Here is a 20,203-nt window from a genome sequence, read left to right on the forward strand (position 1 = left end):
ATGGGGAGCATTCTAGAGTTTCCAGAATATTCTAGTAGTAGGTGGAAGCTTCCAGAACCTTCTAGAATTAAGTAGGACTTTCCAGAATATTAATAATTAGTGGAAGCTTCCAGAACATTCTACATGAAGCTGAAGTTTCAAGAACATTCTAGTATTAAGTAGGAGTTTCCAGAATATTTTAATAGTAAGTGGAAGCTTCCAGAATATTTTAATATTAAGTAGGAGTTTCCAGAGTATTTTAATAGTAAGTGAGAGCTTCTAAAATATTCTACATGAAGCTGGAGTTTTCAGAACCTTCTAATATTAAGTAGACATTTCCAGAACATTCTAATAGTATGTGTAAGCTTTCAAGAACATTCTAGTATTAAGTAGGAGTTTCCAGAATATTTTAATAGTAAGTGGGAGCTTCCAGAACATTCTACATGAAGCTGGAGTTTTCAGAACCTTCCAATATTAAGTAGGAGTTTCCAGAATATTTTAATAGTAAGTGTAAGCTTCCAGAACATTCTAGTATTAAGTAGGAGTCTTTAGAACCTTTTGATATTAAGTAAGAGTTTCAAGAGCATTCTAGTATTAAGGAGTTTACAGAACAATCTAGAATCAAATCAGAAGCTTCCAGATCATTTTAGTATTAAGTAGGAGTTTCTAGAGTATTTTAATAGTAAGTGGGAGCTTCTAAAATATTCAACATGAATCAGGAGTTTTCAGAACCTTCTAATATTAAGTAGGAGTTTCCAGAACACTCTAGAATAAAGTAGAACTTTCCTGAACATTTTAGTAGCAAGTAGGAGTTTCTTTTTTTATTCCTGGTTTATTTGTGATCTAGAAGCATCTGGGAGTGACTGTTTCCTTAATAAAGCGTTGAAAGCTTCTTAACGGCTGACTCATTGGACATACAACAGCCAGCAGCACACACTACACATTAGAAATGACCAAGCTGAGGAAACAGATTGGTCTGATCGGTCATCGCGTCATGGAAGACTGGAAGTGCTGTCAAATGTCTTCTCATGTTTACCTGGTCTAACAGAAGGCCCATCAACGGCACTGTTGAAGCGATTTCAGAAATAATGGCCATTGATAATTCAAGATGAATGTGCTACGGCTACTGATGACCCGTTTGAGGGGCTGGTCATGAGCCCACTGTGACGTGACGTGTGTTCTTAAAGCCTGGCAGCCAAGTTTCTTGGTGCTCACAAAGGCGGTGAATCCTTTCGAACTCCACATCTGACACATCACGCCAGGTGGATGGAAAATGGCATTTATGAGTCACAAATAATCCTTTTTAAGGTTCAGTTCAGAACGACTGCATGTGAGTGCAAAACCATCACAGCTTTCGCTCAGTTTGTCCTGATTATGTCAGACTGTGGAATGAAGTACCATTTGCAATCTGAGCTCCTGTCCATGACGTCAGATGTTTATTAGTCCTTCAGACGTTCCCTCACCAGGCTGTTGCCTTTAATGCATAGTTCTGGTGTTTATCTTAACACCTGACAGGCTTAGAGCCCTTTATGATGACAAGGGTCTCAGCAGAAACAAAAGAAAAGATGGTGCAAAGCCTCGACTGACCACCATTACCAGACACTCCTCAACGTCTTCACCTGACAAATGAATCTGAACAGCTGAAGTTGGAGGATCTGCGAACAGAAAGAACAGAACAACATCCTTCTTGGAAAAAAAGGGAATGAAGGTCTCAGCCTCACCAGAATTGTGGACAGCCGATCCAGTCTTCAGTGAGTGCTGTGAACTGGTGGCATGTAGTGAATGAGGCAACTGAAAGAGGATCAAGTCTCATTCAATGGTCCCATGAAATACTGACAGAGGATGAGGAATAGAAACAGTTCAGTCTTTGACAGGTGGCAGAACATCACAGGAATTGTCCAACTTCATCATAGTCAGTGCTGATGCAGTAGACCTACAAGTGTGGAGCTGTGGTGTGCTGTTCAGATCAGATGGCACACAACAGGGGTGGCCAACACTGATCCTGGAGAGCCGCAGTGGCTACAGGTTTTCATTCTAACCATCTTCTTAATTAGTGACTAGTTTTTGCCATTAATTAACTTCATTTAATTTATTTGCTATTTAAGACTCAAACAGGGGTGAGCAACGTCAGTCCTGGAGGGTCCTAGTGGCTTCAGGTTTTTGTTCCAACCCAATGGATTCATGAAAAAGTATTCATTGCTGATGAAGCACATATTGCTTTAGTGACATTTTTCTGCTTCATTTTCGTTGTCCTGCTTGTTAGGATTTTGAACCCTCATTAGCTTATTTTAGTCTTAGACAACTGTATTCATTGTTTTAAAGGCTCCTTATAAACAATAAGATGCAAATGACAGCAGTTCTCCATTGAGCTTCTTTACATTTCCACCTGTGGGTATTCATCATTCACGTCTTCTTCTTCTTCTTTTGGCTGCTCCCATTAGGAGTTGCCACAGTGGATCATCTTTTTCCATATCTGTCCTGTTTTCGTCATCTTGCTCTGTCACACCCATGTCCTCTCTCACCACATCCATAAACCTTCTCTTAGGCCTTGCTCTTTTCCTCTTACCCTAGCAGTTCTAACCTTAGCATCCTTCTCCCAATATACCCATCATCACTCCTCTGCACATGTCCAAACCAACGCAATCTCGCCTCTCTGACTTTGTCTCCCAACCGTCCAACTTGAGCTGACCCTCTAATGTCCTCATTTCTAATCCTGTCCATCCTCGTCACACCCAATGCAAATCTTAGCATCTTTAACTCTGACACCTCCAGCTCTGTCTCCTGCTTTCTGGTCAGTGCCACCGTCTCCAACCCATATAACATAGCTGGTCTCACTACTGTCCTGTAGACCATCCCTTTCACTCTTTCTGATACCCGTCTGTCACAAATTACTCCTGACACTCTTCTCCACCCACTCCACCCTGCCTGCACTCTCTTTTTCACCTCTCTTCCACAATCCCCATTACTCTGTACTGTTGATCCCAAGTATTTAAACTCATCCACCTTCACCAACTCTACTCCCTGCATCCTCACCATTCCACTGACCTCCCTCTCATTTACACACAATATATTCTGTCTTGGTGTTCCTACTGACCTTCATTCATCTCCTCTCTAGAGCATATCTCCACATCTCCAGGGTCTCCTCAACCTGCTCCCTACTATCGCTGCAGATCACAATGTCATTGTCAATGTATTCATCATTCACTAATTGGTTTAATTACATACTCAGAAAGAAGCTGAAGAGAAAGTGAAGAACTGAAAATAATGAATCCGTTTTAGGCTTCGAATCACTTGGATGGTACAAGGAAAAAAACTATGATTTAAGAATGAACTGACATGGTGGAGTTAAAACACTAACAAGCTATGACATTAAATTAGATGTGTTATTGGTGAAGATTGGCTACTAATTAAGCAACTGGGTGGGAACAAAAACCTGCAGCCACTGCGGCCCTCCAGGGTCAGAGCTGGCCAACCCGGCATACAAACTGCAAAGGAGAAGGTGGGAGCGGAGGATGCCATCATCTATATGCTTCATCGATCCCTCTCCCACCTGGACAGAGGCAGTGGTGCTGTAAGAATTATGTTTTTGGACTTCTCTAGCGCCTTCAACACCATCCAGCCTCTGCTCCTTAGGGACAAGCTGACTAAGATGGGAGTAGACTCACACCTGGTGTCATGGATTGTGGACTATCTTACAGAAAGACCTCAGTATGTGCGTCTCGGGAACTGCAGGTCTGACATTGTGGTCAGCAACACAGGAGCGCCGTAGGGGACTGTACTTTCTCCGGTCCTGTTCAGCCGATATACATCAGACTTCCAATATGACTCGGAGTCCTGCCACGTAAAAAAGTTCGCTGATGACACTGCTATTGTGGGCTGCATCAGGAGTGGGCAGGAGTACAGGAAGCTAATCAAGGACTGTTAAATGGTGCGACTCAAACCACTTACACCTGAACACCAGCAAGGAACTGGTGGTGGATTTTAGGAGGTCCAGGCCCCTCATGGACCCTGTGATCATCAGAGGAGATTGTGCAGAGGGTGCAGACCTATAAATACCTGGGAGTGCAGCTGGATGATAAACTGGACTGGACTGCCAATACTGATGCTCTGTGTAGGAAAGGTCAGAGCCAACTATACTTTCTTAGAAGGTTGGCGTCATTCAACATCTGCAATAAGAGGCTGCAGATGTTCTAACAGAAGATTGTGGCGAGTGCCCTCTTCTACGCGGTGGTGTGCTGGGGAGGCAGCATTAAGAAGAAGGACGTCTCACGCCTGGACAAACTTGTTAAGAAGGCAGGCTCTATTGTAGGAGTAAAGTTGGACAGTTTAACATCTGTGGCACTAAGCAAACTCCTGTCAATCATGAAGAATCCAATGCATCCACTGAACAGTGTCATCTCCAGACAGAGGAGCAGCTTCAGTGACAGACTTTTGTCACTGTCCTGCTCCACTGACAGACTGAGGAGATCGTTCCTCCCCCACACTATGCGACCCTTCAATTCCACCTGGGGGAGTAAATGATAACATTACTCAAAGTTATTGTCTGCTTTTACATGCATTTTTATTACTCTTTAATTTAATATTGTTTTTTGTATCAGTATACTGCTGCTGGATTATGTGAATTTCCCCTTGGGATTAATAAAGTATCTATCTATCTATCTATCTATCTATCTATCTATCTATCTATCTATCTATCTATCTATCTATCTATCTATCTATCTATCTATCTATCTAAGTGGAGTGACCTTTAAATGTCGTTCATTTTCATTAATAGTTTGTGTTTGGTGTAAATATGTCAAAGAATAAAACTAGCCTCATACAGAACTTGAATCTGTTTAATTTTTCTGTACATACTGTGACCACTAGGGGGCGTTTCAGCAACTCAAACCTGAGACACAACTGCACAGACACAAGTCTCAGATTTTAATGTGTTACGTTTTTTTGTTAAAAGGCTTTGACAGGGTCACAACACAATTCTTTCTCTCTTTCCTTCCACTCCCCCCAAGCGAGATTTGTCTGCCCTCCACACCCAAATCCAACTCACCCGGATGAGGTTCAAGCGGCTCCTTTTATCTTGGACCCAGGAGAACTTCCAGTGCTAGGGCATTGCCTGTTGGAAGCACTTCCAGATAAAACCCGACAAGACTTCCCTACAGGACACCATTTCCCAGCATGCCTTGTGGGTGTCCACACAGATAGCGTATCCCAGGTTGGCTGCCACCTTGCATGTTAGGGGAGTATATAGCCCTGATTGGTTGTGTCCCCTGTCCTTCCATCCTATTGGCCTCCCGGCTGGGTAAGAAACTTTGGTCCATCCCTACAAGGAACCCAACATGCCCACAAGCAAATTGGCATGCTTTGTCAGTCTTCTGGCAAGGGCATGGAAACATCTTGCCTTTCTTTGAGCCCACTCAGTGCCAGGCCAGGTTTAGGGATTGAAACCCATCCCGACAGGGATGCCAGCGTATCACAGTACTTACTGTATTATATATGATATTTCACCTGAAACAAAGCACAGAAAACCAAAGCCCACCAGATGTACAGATTTATGCCAGCCCACTGAGCCACGTGTATACCGTGTGTACCTTGCTGCAGGGCAGGATCCAGTAAGCGACGGCAAGGAATGGAAGGCCAATGGTCACTCCAAACACGGTCAAGCACTTCACAGTTATAGACTGCTGCCGCAGGCCCGAAAGATTCTCATACCAAATCGTCAGTAGCTGCTGCTGGCAGTTAGGGTGGGCAACAAACTGCAACCAAAGACAGAAAATAATATGTGAGTAACATTTCACTATGAGTAATATTTCTCCAGTCAAAAAAAATTATCAGATTATTAAATTATCATTTTCTATGACAGATTAACCAATGCCAGGCAGCAGCCTAGCCTGCAGAGGGCGCCTGTTGATTATAAATGACACACACAGAGAAACTCACACTGCAGTGGGCTGAGTGCATTTAGAAATGTCAGCCATCTTTACATTGAAGAAGAACTAGGTCAGCTAGAACTGAACTCGGGTTCAAGAGCTTTTAAATGCTAAAAATATTCAGCACATTATTCTTGCATGAGCCGCTCCTCCAACTCCCAAACAGTGTGCTCCTTCCCTGTCTCCATTTATTTTAGGACCCCAGTATAACCCTGAGTGCTCATTTAGCAGATTACTGTGTAGTGAGCGTCTGCCTTTCTCTTATCACGGTATTTAAAGTGCCTTGTAATGGTGTTCACTGTGTATAAAATAAAACAAAAAAGGTCTGATTCTACTAGATTGTTCATTATAACAATGGCCACAGTTTGTTTAACCTCCTTCTGTAGGCTGAGCCCTGACCCAGGAGCACTGGGAAAAACCCTTGGGGGCACAGCATGGAACTCTTCTCTTGTTTCAGGTGAGGACTGGAGGTGTCAAAAGAAGAAAACGTCACAGAGGGGAATCAGAAGCCCCCAGTAGAACGGTGAGTCGAAAATGGGAGGACAAGGTATTTGCATCATATGAACAACATGATGCACACTCTTCTTCTTCTTCTTCTACATACAAATGTTAACCAGCTGAATTATTACCTCCTCGGCCTTGAGTTCACTCTTGTGACTGACCTTACAATTTACAATACAATCTCTTATATATATATATATATATTTCTCTTCTGGTTCGTCCTGCTTCCTCTTCATACCTCGTCCCACCCACATGCAGCCCACGCCGCTTTTCTCGAGTCCTATTCCTCCGGACTACCACGGTCCACCGCTCCTCTCTCATGACCCCATTGGTGTGACGTCACCACCCGATATCTAGCCTGACCGCGTGACCTTTCACTTCGGCCATGTCTGCGCCTGGGTGTCATTTCCGTAGCCTACTACAGGAAAGTACTCTCACGACCATTGCCATTGGTTTCGCTCCTTGCAATTTTCGTTGGGTCAGATTTGGAGACGTTCTTCCTGTTGTTCTTTCAAACGCAAATTGAGTTATCACAACAAGTCACGAGTACTATCAATACATGGCAACATCTACAGTTTATGGTGGTGAAACAGAAATTCAAGCTCTTTCTGAGATTAGATCTTTCGACTCATTATCTGTTGTCTCCAGCAAAACACCTATTCACAACTATTTCTTTCAAGAAGTATTTCTTTCTTCTTGACTTCTGAATTCCTTTCTTACCGTTTTCCGTTCCTATTCTTACACCGCCGTATGCTGTGGGCGTCCACTAATATAATTTACTTTTGTATAGCCCAAAATCACACAAAATGCACCCCTAACAGTGAATGGCACTCCACAGTGAGTCAAATCCATGCTTTTTGGACCTTCAGCCTTATCAGATCAAAGTCCTTTCTCCATGCTATCGCTGATGCTCTTTCTCACAGTTCAGACCACCTGACCCGATGGATCTGCGCTAAAGTGGGGGAACAGGAGTGTGTATTATGTTGTGTGGCGGATGGCTGGGACACTTGCCTGGCCGGGATGCCTTGATGATGGAAGGACCGGGGAAGAGGACATAGCCACAACAATACCTCCCCTGGAACGCAAGAAGGCAGCCTTCCTGGACTGCATCAGGGCCAGGGGCTTGGAAGCTCAAAGCTGTTGGGGCCTGTGGTCACTGCCAGGGGGTGCCTGGGCAGTCCCACAGTCGCCACATCTGGAAGTGCTGCCAAAGAAATATCAGAGTGCACCTTTCTGGGTGTACTATGAAAGAGGCTGCCTCATTCCATTCCAGGAGCTGGAGCCGGGATGTGGTGGACAGAACTTGCATGGAGGAGTGTACAGTAGGTGATAAAGAGAAGAAGAAAAAGAGAGAGGAAGAAACTGAGGTTATTGGTGATGATTTGTGCAAAGAAAAAGAAAATAAAAAAGGTGTTTTTTGCACTTATGTCTTTGTGCCTGTGTGTGTCTGGGGCTGAAACTCCACAATGGTCTGGAGGTTAACAAAGAAATATCCCTTCAGGCGTTGTTGTGGACGACCAAGTCTGGTACGACCCCTCCCAGTAAGGATTCCAGCTGCCTAGTGCAGGCGTCATGTAGCTATGCCGGCTAAGCAGGAAATGGACATTTTCCGTGGGAAACTTTTCTTTTTAAGAGGAGTGGCGGACCGAGAAAGAAGAAAAGGAGAGAAGCAGAAGGCAAGGAGCTTGGCTGTCTACGCCTAAGAATAGAGCACAATCAGACTTCACCCAAGGATGTCCGCAATTTGTGGGCGGCCACCCAAAAGTTGGAAAACTGTGAGGCGAAACCCTGAGAGGAGGCGATTGGTTATGATATATGGCCCTGTTGTTCTCCATTGTTGAGTCTGACTCGTGTTTTTAAATTCTTCCGGATATCCTGCCGGATAGCAAGAAGTTAGCCATATTCGCCTTTCATCAATGAGAACTGTACGACCGGATTCATTGCCTTTTCACTTAGACTATGTTTAATCGTTCTCCTTTTGATTTGCCTTTCATTTCGCGTGTGTGTTTCGTTTTGGGGATTAAGATTTGGCCACTGTGGGTAGGGAGGCGAGGGAAGGCTTCCGAGGAAAATGGGATCCCAAACAAGCACCCAGCCACCTCTCACGTAAATGCATAAATATTGTACCCATCCATCCATCCATCCATTATCCAACCCGCTATATCCTAACTACAGGGTCACGGGGGTCTGCTGGGGCCAATCCCAGCCAACACAGGGCACAAGGCAGGAAACAAACCCTGGGCAGGGTGCCAGCCCACCGCAGGGTGAAATATTGTACCCCAAATTACAATGCACTTGCTTATTTAACCAACTGGAATGCCATCTGGATTTCTGTCATGCACTGGTGGGCGCAGAAAGGGGGGAAGAGGGGTCAAGGACCGAATATTTTTAATGCTAATATATCCTCACGGGTGGTGAAGTGTGGCGATCACACCCATTTTGGGTGATTGTTACACGTGTGCTCGTGAGACTGACGTCTACAACACCACTGACGTCACTTCTGGTTCTCTTGGACCCGTCTCTTTTTGCCAGGGGGACTGAAAACCAAAGCTTTGCCTTCTTTGCCATTTCTGTCCTGAACTCAAGTCTGCAATTATTGTGTGTTTTTTTCATTTTGTTTGTACCCCAACTCTTTATCATTGTTCTCTGCCTCCACAAATCTTCATAGCCACAGTTTAAATCTCGACTGAGAAGCTCTCCATGTGCCTCTTACATGCACCATCTTAGCTGTTAGTGAGCCGGCTTATTGGACTGAATTATTCTGTTATGTTCTTCTGAGCAGTTTTGACTGAGTGCATTATCAAAGCTTTTGCTGCTCTCATTTTGCTGTGTGAATGACATTTACAGAAGAGTGGATATCCCAGGGATCCTAAGACTAAACATTGTTCTGAGGATTGACACAAGAGTGACAAAAATGAACAAGCTCACCCAACGAAGCCTTGAGAATTCGAGACAGCCATTTGGAAATGGTGCCGCTCCAACGTTCAAGAGCGTTCTTTGATTGTCTGTCTGCTGGAATTACAGGAATAATTAAAGAAAAATAAATGGGATCCTTGTAGTTTGGAGTGACAGCATCCTGTCTTGCCCCACTTTCTTCCATTATTTAGCAGGTAATAGACTCTTTAACAAAACTGCTCATGGCAAGAAAGTCAGAACCTTGAATGGATGGCATGGGGCTTGGACTCTCCACAGTTGTGGTAAATGATCATAAATGAGAACTTTTTGAAAATGTTTTAGCTTTTTGATTTGTATTGACTTCATTTTAACACGTATTTAACCAAATTTAAATTAAACAAGGCCCAGCAGTAACCACTCACAGCATGGCAAGTGCCCAGCTTTGTGTTTCTGCTTTCCATCAGTGATGTTTGGCCCTGTGCATTTTCATAAGACTACACGTGGCACTGAGTTATTTTCACAATGTCAGATATTTTCAGCTGTTATGGTAAAACTAAGAATGCTATGAAAACAAACAGGAATAAAAAAAGATAAAATTGAAGCTGAAACCTTAACCACCTTTAAGGAGAATCTGACTGAGATATTAGGACAGCTTAGCTATTAGCTAAACAAATGAGCACCAAATGGACTGAAGGGTCTCCTCTCGCTTGTCAAACTTGTTACGTCCTTATGTTCTAAATTTAACTGAAGGGGTTCATGCTATGGATACCAAGGGGGACCTCTCCCCGGTCACTGAAATCTAGCAGTACTATTTGGGAGCCGACATCCAAGGTCACTGTTTATGAGAGCCTTAGGGAGCACAGCTGGCACCATCTATGTACTTGAAGAAGGCGCGCCCTGAACACCGACTGGAGGACCACCCTGGTTGTAGAAGTCTAATCCTGATCATATGGACATGATATGCTACTTTGGAACCCAAACATTTTGACTTTGGAGCTCCCAGTGAGTTTTTATTTTTTTTTTCCTGTGCAATACACTTTGGACACCAGTGCCACCTGCTGGATCAGTCTAAGTATTACAGTTGTGCTCCTTTTGACGGATCTGGACAAGATTTTTACATAGCTGCTCTTGAGGACCATACGTAGTGACAGATTTAGGTAAAGGAGATGTGGACAGTTGTCTCCAGGGAAGCATTTTGTCCACACCAAAAAATTTAGCTTGTGCCAGTCAATCCATTAGGGACACTGTTTATGAAAGTTAAGGGGCGTAAGCTCCAGACACCAAGGGGTATGTTCTCCATTAAGTCCATGTTAGGTATACAGAGGGGTGCACACTCCAGACACATTGTAAGCATCCCCCCAATATTGCTGTTTTGTGTGCCATCACACGAGGGGCACCATATATGAGACCAAAAGGGCAACTGGTATTTAACCAGTGGGGTCAGAGGAATGGTGAGGATGGAGGGAGTAGAATTGGTGAAGGTGGATGAGATGTAATGGGATCAGCAGTACAGAGTAACAGGGAGTGTGGAAGAGAGGAGAAGAAGAGAGTGCAGGCAGGTTGGAGTTGGAGAAGAGTGTCAGGAGTGATTTGTGATAGATGGGTATCACCAAAGGTGAAAAGGAAAGATCTACAGGAAGGTAGTGAGACCAACTTTGTTATATGGATCGGAGACAGTGGCACTGACCAGAAAGCAGAAGACAAACCTGGAGGTGGCAGAATTAAAGATGCTGAAATTTGCATTGTGTGTGATGAGGATGGATTGGATTAGAAATAAGGACATTAGAGGGTCAGCTCAGGTTGGACAATTTGGAGACAAAGTCAGAGAGGTGAGATTATGTTGGTTTGGACATGTGCAGATGAGAGATTCTGAGTATATTGGGAGAAGGATGTTAAAGATAGACCTTCAAGGCAAGAGGAAAATTAAGAAGGCCTAAGAGAAGGTTTATGGATGTGGTGAGAGAAGACATGCAGGTGGTGAGTGTGAAAGAGCAAGATGACGAGGACAGGAGGATATGGAAAAAGATGATCCGCTGTGGCGACCCCTAACGGGATCAGCCGAAAGATAAAGAAGAAGGAGAAGTGCGCTAAAGTTAATGATTTATTTTCATAGTGCTTCCCACTTCTAAACGCTTTGCCCGCTGTCCCTTTGAAATATTTAATTACTTCTCATCATCGCCCGGCCAAAGGGAATCCCGAACAACGCAATGACTCCCTTTGAGAGGCGCCGGCCTTTCGCTGCGCGTCGTGACTCGGCAGTGAAATTGCAGGCTGCCATCCGCGGCTGACGCGCTCCTAATCCGCGACTCTCGCCCGTCTCTGCGCTCCGCTAACGGTTGCTGGTTTACCGAGTAATTCCGATCTGGACGTGTTTAATGTCGCCGAGTAGCTGCTCATTCAGGTTCCGGGCAGCTGCCGTTCTTCACGTTGCTATTTAAATCACATTTTATGAAAAGTGTCTTATCAGATCAGCTCTTAATGAGACGACAGAAAGGAGGAAATTGAACAGCCATAATTAAATTAAAAGGAGCGGCGTAATCTACACGGGAGATGGCGGCAGTGCGCTTACTGTTACTTTAGAATTAGAAATAGGAACAAACAAAAAAAATTACAGAGACAAAAGCAAAAAGTTTATTTTGGTTCTTTCGTGCAGAAAAAAAAAAATCCATGAGGATCACTGAAAAGAAGTAACGCGCGTCAATGGAGTCGGCGGAGGACCAACATAAAGAATGAAGGCGCAGTTTATATTCTGACCATGAAAACAGAGCTGCACGGATTAGAGAAGAGAGCCTGTCGTGATATGAGAACACAGCCGCATGTGTGGATTAATAATAATAATAATAATAATAATAATAATAATAATAATAATAATAATAATAATAATTACATACGTCCTACTGCAATACATTACTCAGTCTTCCAGGACTTTCTGACGTGACAATGTGGGCACACTGACTGCACTTTATGGTTCTTTACTAGTTCGTGTCGTTTCTCACAGAGCCATTGCTTGACAAAGCACCAGTTCATTCTGGGACGGGTTCTCTGAATATGAAGTCGGTCCTTTGTGCAATGAAAAACTTCCTAATATGTAGAAAAACTGAAATCTTTGATGCATGGTATTGCCCAGCAGGACACGATTATTAAGAAATCCTGGACTTAGCCTGTGATATCATCTGCAGTAAAAGTCTTTTTTTTTTAAATCAGGACCCATTCGTATTTTACAAATCTGTTACCATCTGGTTATTTAAAGTATTGAGCCTGAAAAAGTTCCTTCTGTGAATTTCATGAAGATTGACTTTTCCGGAACCAAAAATGGCTTCCTCTATGTCATCACTCTGAAGGACTGCTCTATCAAAGCTTTATTTTTAAGTGTATATTGAAGAGCAGGTATTTTATAGCGTCTTTATTTATTTACGTATTTGACAGATGTCTTTATCCAAAAGGTAATTCTGTAGCACAATGCCCTATTGGTGTAAGAATTTGGACAGGGAATGTATACATTTGGTTGTTGAAGGAGCACCTCACACACCATGAACTAAAAAGACCACCACACTGAGAAGCACAACTCAGCAGCCATATTGAGACAGGCATGCTCCTTCCTGAAGAAAGCCACAAAATGATGACTTAACTAGAGACATTTAAAGTAGCTGCAAGTCTGTGTGCTGCCTGAAACTACATATCAGCATTCATCATGTTGTATGGTTACCAGTATTCAAATGTACTTTGCTTATTGTTATTATTTTATGAATATTATCAAGAATACATTATTTAAGTTGCAACTTAACTCCTGCTTGTCTTTTACTCTATCTAATTACCTGAGGTTATACATGTAGAAGGGAAGGTGGAGTGAAGTTATAAAGTACAATACCTCATAAACAGTGCTAAGCCATTGGGATTTGAGGCATTCTGACAAAGGCTACACAGAAGGGGAAAGTAGAGTAAGATAAGACTGTACCAAGACAAAGACGTTCTAAACCTTTTCTGAATTCTCTTTCATGTCTTGCCTCATTTTGTACTTCTTGTCTGATTATTAACTGTGATTTTTGCCTCTTGTCTGGGTTTTGGTTGCTTCATTTCATTTTCTTTCGTTTTGAGTTCTGCACACATCTTCTGGTTTAACTCAAGAAATTAATTCTCTGTTTTCCTGTTCAGTTAGGACAGTGGTATTATATTCTATTTTTAATGTATTTTTTTTTAATTGAATGTAAGACTCACTTTACAATATCCATCTTAATAAAAGGTCAAGTATCTGTGTGTTCATCTGTTTCCTATGTCATTGTCATTCCAACAAATGGCGTATCATAAAACATTTGTACTGATAAAATACATTATAATTTGTCATTCCAACAGATGGTGTATAACAAATATTAATACTAATTTTACAAACCCCATACAAAATGATATCTAACAGAGACATAACCATTGCATTAGTCATTTCAACAGATGGCACATAGACATTTGTAGCACAGCACCAGCACCAACAGCTTCTTTGTTATATAGCCCAAAATCACACAAAGAATGCCTCAATGGGCTTAAACAGGTTCTGTTTTTGACAACACCCGCCACCCCAGCCTTGACTCCCTAAGAAGACAAGAAAAAAAAATCCCATTATGACATATAACAGAGACATATGCATTGAATTGTCATTCCAACAGATGACATATTGCAAACATTTGTACAACACAACAACAAAATTTATACTCCAGAATCACACGAGAAATGCTTCAATGAGCTTTGACAGTCCCTGTTTTTGACAACCAAGCCTTGACTCCCTAAGCGGACTAAAAAAAAAAAATTTGTAGGGAAAAAAATGAGAAGAAATCTTGGGAAATACAAAAAGGAAGAGACCCCCTTCCAGGTAGGTTGTGCATGCAATGGTCAACACACAAAACAGAACACAAGTAATCCCCTTCACAGAGTGAAATGGCCAATCTATTGTGGCCACCTGAGAAATACAACACAACAGTATTGTCCTTGCACAGCCCTCCTCACCAAGTACAGGCACAGAGTGCCACGATGACTCATTTTGTAGTAAAGCATTTTATCACAATGATGCGCCATCTGTTGGAATGATCAATGCAATACATTTTATTACTACATGCGTTACAAAATACATTCCAACAGATGGTGCACTGCAGATGAAACTGCTGAGGTCTACTTTGGTCACTTAGATTTCGACCCAGTCTTAAATAGGTAGCACAACTAATTTAAAAGATAATCCAAATAAAACTTTAATCAATACAACAATTCCAAGAAAGAATTAAGATCCATTAAAGCCTAGCCAGTGCTTACCACCATGCTATATTGTATTTTGTGGAGAATTACAAAGCTCTCTGTGCTGACAATAATCGCAAAGCCTTCGGTGGTCCATAATAGAGTAACGCTGAGCTCTGTTTGCTCCTTTACAAATGTTAGTGAAGGAGGTCTGAGTGTGAGATAAAGTGCCTGCAGAGCGGCTTTCTTATTTCACATTCACCAGCTAGTACAAAAATCATCTGAATGACTTTTGTTGGAATTCTTTCCCCATGAAAATAAGCAAAGATGCACACAGGCTTCTATTACGTTTCATTTCCAGAATAGCCGATTCTTCATGCACAGCCACCATCTAATGTAATTAAAATGAGGTAAAGATTGGGGAAAATGAGAAATTCCAGTATTAGGCCCAAAGGTGAACAGAACAAGAAACCTGCAAGATATTTTAAAGTGAAAAGAAAGAGTGGATGATTCCTGGCTTTTAGTTTCCATCTATTTAGTATTACATCTATAAACAAGGTTGGCAGAATCTCTAGAGGGGCAGAAATTGAGTATTTAGGAGGCGGTGGGCTGAAACATCTCCTCCACGTGTGAAGAAATGGAGAAGGCTGCAGAGTCAGCGGAGTAAAATGAAGATGAGATCATGAGGCCAGCGCACGTACGGGGGCTCGTTTAATGCTGGCCTTAACATGGTGGACGCTCATCCGCTGACCCTCTGCTGTAATAAAATCCATTTGTGATGAGTGCAGCCCAGAGTGCAGGCACTGCAAATCCCATTAATATCAGAAAGAGAATCCAGAAATACTGAAACCTGAAATTAGAGCCAAGAGTTTCTAAAGCTCAGCTACCATGTCAGGCAGGGCTGGGACTGTAGGGGGCACAGGGGGTCAGTAACAGAGAAGATATGGGGCAAGAAAAGAGATCTAATTGAAAGAAAGAAAGAAAGAAAGAAAGAAAGAAAGAAAGAAAGAGTCCCTTTCAGCTTCTCATGTTAAGATCATAAGCTGCCAGGAACTAAACAGTAAGAATCACTTCTTCTAAAACCTTGCCCAGCCTGTGTGTTCTACTTCCACATTATTAAGTGCCAACTGGATGGCACTTCTGAACATCTTCAACTTTTCCATGAGATGTCTTGTTTCATTTTTCTTGTACCAGGCTACACTCTAATTCCTTTCTAATAGTTATAAACGAGAATAGCACCACACAGACCTAACTGGCTTCAAAAGACAAAGAGACCCCCAGAGGTTGCTAAGCATATGGTTGATGCCAGTGTAAAAGGTGCTATATAGCTGCCGACCCGGCACAGACTTACACCGAGGCACAAGTAAAATAAACAGGGCTTTTATTTTTTTCTTCAGCCATGGGGCACGTCTTCCCCATGTCCCACAGGCCCAACACAGTTGCAAAAGCACAAAATACAGCACAAACAACCCTTCCTGGCACTACCACTCCTCCCAGGCAACCTCGTCCTTTTCCTCCCAATTCTGGCCCGTCGAGTGGTGGTGGCTGGGCCCTTTTATAGCCCACCCGGAAGTGATCCAGGTGATTAACCACCTGGTCCTAATTGCACTTCCGGGTGGGGCTGAAGACTCGCCTAGCCGGGCTGTGGGAAGAGACAGCCACCCCTAGCGGCCACCCCGGGCCCCGACCAAGCTGTGGAGGACTCCATCTCCCATGGAGCCCTGCAGGCGGTTGGGGAATCACCGTCGGCCAGGGAGGCTGCCACCAAGCGTTCCCCTGGAACATAAGCAGCAGGGGCGTCCCTGCCGGGCATGGGACCCGGCTGTCCTTCACACCAGATATAAGCCAACAGGGTGCCCACTATTACTATTTAAAGTAATTGAAGGAATGGGCCCTCTGTCTTTTAGCAAGGGTGGCATGTGTTAATTTTTAGATCATCATAGTCTACCTGTTTTATGATAACAAGCAAGAGCAGAGTTTGGGGGTGGCAAGTGGGGCAACCGCCCCAGGCTCCGCGCCTAAGGGGGCCCTACTTTTGAGGTCCGTGTGTCCTGTTCAAGTGGATTTGTGAAGTTATATTCTCCAGTTATATTTTGATAAAATCCATGTGGTATCTTGCAAAAATTTATCTGAATACTGTCATGAGAAAATCTGGTGTATATTAACATTATTTTAATTAAATTCATGCACAAGTTTCTACAGTCCACACATACCAGTAACAACGTTTGACGTAAGACGCACACTCCTAAGGCCGCCTCTGAAAATAACTGTATGTTTACTGCACTCAGCAGCCCCCAGCAGGTCATTAATTATTGATTACATGTTATTATTAAGGGTTGGCATGCAAGGTTGACCAGGATTTACATTCCAGGATGTCCCTGTGCGGAGTCTGCATGTTCTCCCCGTGTCTGTGTGGGTTTTGTCTTGCCCATCCATTTCCCCTTCCAAAGACTTGCTGATGCTAAATTGGCCCCTGATGTGCGTGTGGGTGTGTGTTCACCCTGCAATGGACTGGCACCCTGTCCAGGGATTGTTTCTGTCTCGTGCCCTATGCATGCTGGGATAGTCTCCAGCTGCCCTGCGGCCTTGCTCATTAGGAAATGGATGGAGGGATGGATTTTATTGTTACATCACCTTCCCCACAAAACAAGCTTAAATGCTGTGATTGTATATAAAATATTATATTATTCTTTAAAGCTCTGACAAAGCTGGTGTCATTTTTGGGTATACTAGGGGGCTTTGCCCCCTGCACGCTTTACTTGCCAACTCCCAGGTTTGGTTTTCCGGATATACAATTTAAAGAGATTTTCATTTCATTCTTTTTCATTTATTTTTTATTTCTTGATATTTTCCAGTAATAAAGCTGTAGTGAATGAGTTATCCCAATGCCCCCCGGCGGGCTGCGAGTTCTGCATGTCGCGCTGCGCGACGCTCATTTAAAAGCTTGTACAGCAGCTGTCCTTTTATCTCAATTCCTTGTCTTGCGGGATGTTAAAGTGTCTCTGAGAAATTGTTTGTAAGTAGGGTGTGTCGTGCAAGTAGTCTCGTGGGATTTCAAAGTGTCTTCCAAGAAGACCTGCTGTGCATGTGTACCGCTCCAACATTTTTGAATTCTTTACAACTTTCTACTTTGTCATCTACTCTTTGTCCTTTATTTCCGGCCCCAGGCGTGGTTAAATGTCTTTCTCGTGGGACGTATAATGCTGCTCGCGTTGTGAAGACAGTGGCTGAACGCATGCTAAGTAGTTGTGGTCGGATCAGCCGCTGTCTTTCTGCTGGGGAGCTGCGTGTTCTGCTTGTCGTGCTGCGCGTCGATCATTTAATACTGATACTCCGTATGTTCAATTCTTCATAATAATTATTCATAGTGGCTCTAAAATCCAGACTGACCCTAACTCTCTCTTCTGTTTCTTTTTCCGGTTTCTTTGTGATGGCGGCCTGCGCCACCACCACCTACTCAAAGCATCATGATGCACCAACCTTGATGGACTGAAAGCCAGAAGTCTACGTGACCATCATCATCAGGTCCTTCCATGAAAACGCTAAATACAAAGAGGACTGTTTGACTAATGTTAGGTAGATTGCCCAGAGGGGATTGGGTGGTCTCGTGGTCTGGAACCCCTACAGATTTTATTTTTTTCTCCAGCCTTTGGAGTTTTTTTTTGTTTTTTCTGTCCACCCTGGCCATCGGACCTTACTCTTATTCTATGTTAATTAATGTTGACTTATGTTTATTTTTTATTGTGTCTTCTATTTCTCTATTCATTTTGTAAAGCACTTTGAGCTACATTTTTTTGTATGAATATGTGCTATATAAATAAATGTTGATTGATTGATTGATTTAAAAGCCTGTGCAGCAGCTGTCCTTTTGTCTCACTGCCTTGTCTCGCGTGACGTCCATTAAGATCACGTCTCATCTCCCTCCCAAGATTTTTTTTTTATAATAGAGAGATACTGATACTGTGTTCACTTCTCTGTGTTTATTTAACTACGCATGTATTTATTTTCTTGCATTTCTCACAGGCTGTGATTTACCAGACAAGTTAAAAAAAGCTTCATAATCCCTGATAATGGTGTGCTGTTACCCAAAAGCCTTGAGAAAATGAGGTGGCCTTCTGGGAATGAACAAGAACTGCCGACCAAAAGGTAAATTCAGTGAAGACGTTAAATTAAACGGCCATAACACCAGCTGCAGTGTGGATGGATGTGGCCCTTCAGGCGGTTAAGCTGCCCGGGCTAGGAATGGCAGCAGCCTGTAGAGCTGAGCTTGGCACTGATGTTCTACACCTCATCTGTCGCCGTCATTCACACCTTAAAAGGGTTTTCTGCAAGCCTGACAAGTCACTCTAAGACCCCCCACTGTGCCTTCTACTTCAATGATGAATGAGTGATTCCCTCATTTGTTTATTTGCATATTTAGATGTTTATTAGCCACTAGCTGTCGAAGACAAGTAGTGGAAGAGTTTAAAAAATATCAGCTCTCAGGGCTGTCATATGTCCTGATTTGAGCTCCGAGTTCAACAGACAAATCCCGAGTGCCGCATTGCATCTGAAAATACCAATTGAACAAAAATGGCATGGTTAAAAAAAATCTTAATTCAAATTTTATATTGAATATCTAGTTAAAGGGGCGGCACGGTGGCGCAGTGGGTAGCGCTGCTGCCTCGCAGTTAGGAGACCCAGTTTTGCTTCCCGGGTCCTCCCAGTGTGAAGTTTGCATGTTCTCCCTGTGTCTGCATGGGTTTCCTTTATTGCAATAAAACTAATTACTCTGTTTGTCTGTCCTCCGACTCCTAGAGCCTTCATTCAAGTGTGTATTTTTCGCTTCAACAATCTGTTATTGGTGAGGATTTGCTTCTAGTTAAGCAACTGGGTGGGAAAAAAAACCTGCAGCCACTGCGGCCCTCCAGGATCAGAGTTGGCCACCCCTGCTCTATAATGTACTAACAAAATACCCACGGAGAAGCACTGTAGTGCGTTAAAGAAGCTATGAAAAATAATGTAACATGATTCTCAATGTAATTGTCATAGGCTTCTTTAGTATTGAGAGTGAATTTGATAATTATAAAGAGTTGAATTTATGATTGTAAATGTTGTGTTATGAGAAATGGACATTTTTAGGATGTAAGGATCTCTTTGTAAATGACTTCTGCCCTCAGGCTGTAAAATGACCAGTCTGTCTGCTGAGCTCACTCTTGAGCATGCAACGTACAGTTGGCCACATGAGAAGCAAGTCAATGGTGACCTTTTTAAGAGTCTGGCCCTGCAACTTACTTATTGTCATAGTGAAGCAGACACTTACTGGAAAGTGGAGACGTTTGAATTGGAATGAGAGGTTAGAGGGTATGAGAGGAATGCGAGGAATAAATCCAGTCTCCCCAGAGCCAGTTCCAGTGAAGACAGTTGCCTCAATGAGGTTGTTGTGCAGAGATCTGATCTCAAGCCTGGTGCCATTACAGAGTTTTGGTGGTTGTAAGTTTCGTAGTAACATAATTGGTGCGCCAACCTTCAAAAGTAGAGTGAGCGGAGGTTTCAGAGTGTGAAGGAACGAAATGAAAAGGCAGGAGTCACCAGCAGGAAGACGTGAAGCAAAGTGAACAATAAGAGGCTTGAAGCGATGGAGTAAAGAAGAAGGGAGCGGTGATCATGACGAACAGCTGAGGAAAGTGAGGAAGAGAGTGAGGAGGCAT

General features: G+C 43.1%; 1 protein-coding gene across 1 annotated transcript in view; it reads right to left on the minus strand.

Moving 5' to 3' along the window:
• LOC120543076 (short transient receptor potential channel 7) overlaps window positions 1-20,203 on the minus strand; it is a 265,401-nt gene that overhangs the window by 116,925 nt on the left and 128,273 nt on the right. Inside the window, exon 4 of the mRNA XM_039775927.1 lies at window positions 5,565-5,729. Within this exon, the coding sequence (XP_039631861.1) occupies window positions 5,565-5,729 (165 nt within the window). The remainder of the gene's footprint in view (window positions 1-5,564; window positions 5,730-20,203) is intronic.

Source organism: Polypterus senegalus, chromosome 13, assembly GCF_016835505.1.
Source record: "Polypterus senegalus isolate Bchr_013 chromosome 13, ASM1683550v1, whole genome shotgun sequence".
In the NCBI taxonomy this organism is placed as follows: Eukaryota; Metazoa; Chordata; class Cladistia; order Polypteriformes; family Polypteridae; genus Polypterus; species Polypterus senegalus.